Here is a 4,987-nt window from a genome sequence, read left to right as displayed (position 1 = left end):
GTGGATCGGAGCTAAGGAGATCAGTGCTTGCCTAATCGGAGCTGTGGATCAGTGCTTGTGACTGAGATGGTGTGGATTAGACCGAGAGGGAGAGTTGATTCAAAAATGGGTATAGAGATGGGTAGAGAGATGAGTATAAAGAGAGAGCAATAAATCAGAAAAAATGGGTAGAGAGAGAGAGAGAGAGAGAGAGCGTGTATGTATAGGGGTTAGTTGAGGAAAATAATTAAAAAATTGAGAAAATTGATTATTCAAATAAAAAAGGTGATAAAATAAATAAATTGATGTTGATGTTTTGTAAAAATAGATGTGTAAAATAAAAAAAATAGGTTTTTAATGCAACCACACTAACTGATGTGGTTGCTTTATCAACCCATCCTGTTTTGTTAAAGTGATCAAGAGGGAGGCTGGGTGCCTTGTTGTTTTGTAAGTGCTTTCTTCTTGAATTAAATTATTCATTCATAAAAAATAAAAAAATCTCAACGACCTTTCAGTCACTCTCACTTTATTACAAAGAAACATCTCGAAGTGATTACCTTTCACTCCCATATTGTCAGAGTCACAAAAGAAAAGGAACTGGAGTTAGGATAAGATCTCTTTGAATCGAAAATACACATGGCTCCACATCCTTATAAAATACTAATGGACAAGATCTCTTTGAATTGGTTCCTAGGTAACTTGGTCAAACCGAACGGTTAGGTTTGTGACTAAAAAACTAGTCTTTGAATTGGTTCCTAGGTAACTTGGTCAAACCGAACGGTCAAGAAATTGCTATGTTGTTCTATATATGTAGTTTCAATGGGACTATGTAGTCTATATTGTTACATTCATGTGGACATGGGTGCCTCCTCTTCCTTGTTCCAAAGCTATTACATTTTCTTTGCTTTTTTTGCACCCATTTTGTTTTTGTTAATGAACAAACAGAGGAAGAAGCTTGTTCAATCGAAGAAGCTCCCTCCTGGTCCTAGTAAGTTGCCTCTAATTGGCAACCTCCACCAACTTCGTGGCTTACCACATCGATCACTTCAACACCTTTCTGATGAACATGGACCCCTCATGTTCATGAAACTAGGCTCAATCCCCACTTTAGTAGTCTCCTCAGCTGATATAGCAAGAGAGATTTTCAAAACCCACGATCTTGTTTTTTCAGGCAGGCCTGTACTATATGCTGCAAAGAAGCTCAGTTACAATCTCTCTGCTGTGTCATTTGCTCCCTATGGTGAGTACTGGAGGGAGGTCAGAAAAATTGTCATCTTGGAGCTACTTAGTGCAAAGAGGGTCCAAAGTTTCCAGGCTGTGAGGGATGAAGAGGTTGCACTTATGCTTGATTCCATAGCTGTTTCGTCGGGTCCGGTTAATTTAAGTGAATTAACACTTTTGCTAGCAAATAACATTGTGTCGAGTGGCTTTTGGTAAGAAGTATGATAACGGAGAAGATAAAAGCAAGAGTAGATTTCATGGGATTCTTAATGATACGCAGGACTTATTGGGAGGGCTTTGCATAGCAGACTTCTTTCCATGGATGGGATGGTGGCTCAGCAAGTTTAATGGCCTTGAAACTAGGCTGGAAAAGAATTTTAGAGAATTGGATGAGATTTATGACAAAGTCATTGAGGAGCACCTTGATCCCAGAAGGCCTGAACCTGAGCATGAAAATCTTGTTGATGTATTGCTTCGAGTTCAGAAAGATTCAAACCAAGCTATTGCCCTTAGTAGTGACCATATCAAGGGTGTTCTCACGGTATGCTCCTTTTACTTTGTTTATGCATCCTATTATTTTCCAAAAGTATGAAACATGCCAAGAGTTTGTCACTAAATTGACATCTTTTAATATTTTCAATCGAGATATCTAGAATTTAAATTCACCATCTTCATCTAAACCCTAAGGCTTGGAGAGGTATTATCCCAACTAATAGACGGGTGATATCTCATTTAATTATATTACTTTATAAACTTTTGCACCTTTGAAGCCATAAAGTGTAAATTTTGTTATTCATGGGCAGCAATACACATGTTATATTATAACATGCCTGTTACTTTATGAATTTTTGCCAGCCTTGGAACCCAAAAAGAAAGTTTGCAATTGTAGAGCAATATATGACATTTTATTGTACATGTTACTGTATAAACTATTGCCATCCTTAGTAGCCATAAAGAATATAAGAAATTTGTTCTCAAAAAAGAATATAAGAAATTTAGTATTTTTGGGCAACACGACATGTTACTTTATAAACTTCTATCCGCTTTTCTTCTCACAAAAAATAATAATAATAATAAAAAATAAAAAATAAAAAATAAAAAACCTTCTATTGGCTTTGGAAGTTATAAAGTAAGACCTTTCATACTCAAAAAAAAATCCAAAACACAATAAATTTTATAATCATTTTCACATATTAAAATGGTAGTTTGTGATTGATAATCTAGTAAAAAGATGTTAATGGTGGTAGTCTCAATAAAAGTAATATGGTACTTATCACAATTTATCACCTCAATAAATTATTGCACCTTTTAACAGTGTGGGTTTGTAATATTGTTAAACAATACAGGACATGTTCATTGCAGGCACTGACACATCTTCTACCATCCTTGTTTGGATAATGGCTGAGCTGATAAGGAATCCATCTGTAATGCAAAGAGCACAAACTGAGGTGAGAGAAGCTGTTAAGGGAAAAACAAAGGTTGAAGAAAACCACCTTTCTAAACTCATGTACCTAAAATCCATTGTAAAAGAGGGATTGAGACTCCATCCACCAGCCCCATTACTAGTTCCAAGGGAAACAACAGATGATTGCACCATTGAAGGTTACCATATTCCAGCCAAGACAAGGGTGTTTGTCAATGCAAAATCGATAGGAACAGACCCAAAGTATTGGAAGAATCAAAACGAATTCCTACCTGAGAGATTCTTGGATAGTTCAGTCGATTTTAGAGGACAACACTTTGAGTTGTTACCATTTGGAGCTGGTCGTAGAGGTTGTCCTGGAATGAACTTTGCAATCCTGATAATAGAGCTTGCACTAGCAAATCTCTTGCATCGTTTTGATTGGGAATTGCCTCATGGGATAAGAAGACAAGATTTGGATATGGAAGAAGCAATTGGTCTTTCAATGCACAAAAAAGTTCCTCTTTGCCTTGTAGCTAATCCTGTGGCTATATAGTACAAACAAAATGCAATCTTTTTGTAAAAAAATTAGGGCACAAAATAAAAGGCCACATGTTTTTTACTATTCAAAACCAGCAGAATTGTTTCTATTTGAGTTTAGGAAGACATTTAAAACCTCAAATCAATAATGGATTCAAATAACTTTGTCTTGGTTGGACTTTTATGATCCCTAGCAAAATTCAGCTCTTGAATTATTAGACTAGTCACATTTTGTATATCCAAGCCATGTTTTCATGCACCATTAGTAAAAGTTTACTTTTCCTAACGGATCACTTATATTTTCTTATCACTTCACGAATGAAAATCCTCTATCCTATATTTAGGGAACCATGTTAAACCGTGTGTGATTTTGTAAACCGGTTGATTCAATTGTGGTTCAAATGGTTCAAAGTAATATTGTGTAACAAGATCTGTGTGACTAAAAAACCAGCCTTTGAGTTGGTTCCTAAATTTACTTGGTCGAACAAGACCGTCAAGTCTATTTTAAACTATGGTAGTACCTCGAGTATGTTTTACAAGGTCTTCTCAATTTTCATTAGATAAAACTAAAATTATTTTTTTTTTTCTCAAAAAAAAAAAAAAAAAAAACTAAAATTATTTCAATATTAAATATTATACAATAAAACTTGTGACATACACATGGGAATGTGCTTTCTTTTTTTCTTTACATATCTTTTATTTTTCTCATTATATCATGCATATTATCTTTTTATCCTTTTATTTTACACACTTATAACTTTTTATCATGGACTAATTGAAAGAGTTATAGCCACAAACACTATATGAACATTAAAATTATTAACCCAATTTTACTCTAAATAAAAATTTATTACCAAAAAAACTCAGGGAATTTAAATTATTATTTTATTACTAAAAATTTAAAGGAAAATTCCATTAATTATTTCAAATTACTTTTATCATCTATCATAATTATTAGTTTTGGCTTCTACCATATAATTTAAGGTTTTTTTTTCCTCCAAAATTTTATGTTACGGTTGTGGCAAATTTTATGGTTGTGTGTATAGTTATTAAAACGTGAATCGTATCGTAAATCAATTTTTTATTTTTTTTGTATCGTTTATCGTATTGTATCATGTATCATAACATACATAAACACTTTATAAAATTTATAAAAAAATTATAAATATACATATATAAAAAGTATATTCAATATAAATTTTGAATATATTCAACTAAATTCATTCATCACTTATGTAATAATATTTAACAAGCTAACTAAGTAAATCAAACTAGCATGTGTTTATAACATACATATTCAAATTGATTAAACTCAAAAGCAATATACATTACAAATGACCCAAAATAATAATTATTTTTTCATTATATTCGTCATATTGCCTAATCAACTCAATCTAAGTTAATGTTATTGTAAGGGCGGGCTTTTAGTTCTTAGGTCCAAAGGATGAATGGATTAAGACCCAAAGAGCCTAACACAATAAATTTGTAGAGAGTGGGCTAAAAAGCTAGGCTTTAATGAAGTGGATAACGCCATCTAAGGGCTAAAGCTAATAAGAGAGCAAGTAAAAACGATGAATATACAAATGTGGTGCACAAAAATTCTTCCTTGGCAATGTCTGAGGAGGATAGTTCTTGAATATATTTTTCTTAGATTTGACTATAGTTGCTGTTCTTAATGCTACAATGTTTTCTCTACAGATTTTCTCCCTCCTCCTCTTCTTGGAGGGTCTCTCGCGTTATATAGCTCCCTTTAGACAATCTTAGCACTCCATTTGTTGATTGTCCAGTCCACCACTTAAGTGCTTGTCCCATCAGACACCTTCCCGAACTCTTTGTAAGTTGCAA

The 4,987-nt window shown here is 33.4% G+C and overlaps 1 protein-coding gene across 1 annotated transcript; it reads left to right on the top strand.

Annotated features, from left to right (window-relative positions):
* Window positions 1-811: 811 nt before the first annotated feature.
* LOC115964158 (cytochrome P450 71A9-like) lies at window positions 812-3,341 on the top strand. The gene is given in 3 exon segments (XM_031083506.1): window positions 812-1,394; window positions 1,396-1,741; window positions 2,547-3,341. Coding segments are annotated over 3 exon segments (1,515 nt in total). The 5' UTR covers window positions 812-837; the 3' UTR covers window positions 3,159-3,341.
* Window positions 3,342-4,987: the final 1,646 nt, after the last annotated feature.

The sequence above is a fragment of the Quercus lobata genome, chromosome 10 (assembly GCF_001633185.2).
Source record: "Quercus lobata isolate SW786 chromosome 10, ValleyOak3.0 Primary Assembly, whole genome shotgun sequence".
Classification (NCBI taxonomy): domain Eukaryota; kingdom Viridiplantae; phylum Streptophyta; class Magnoliopsida; order Fagales; family Fagaceae; genus Quercus; species Quercus lobata.
This window is presented reverse-complemented; position numbering and strand designations above follow the sequence as displayed.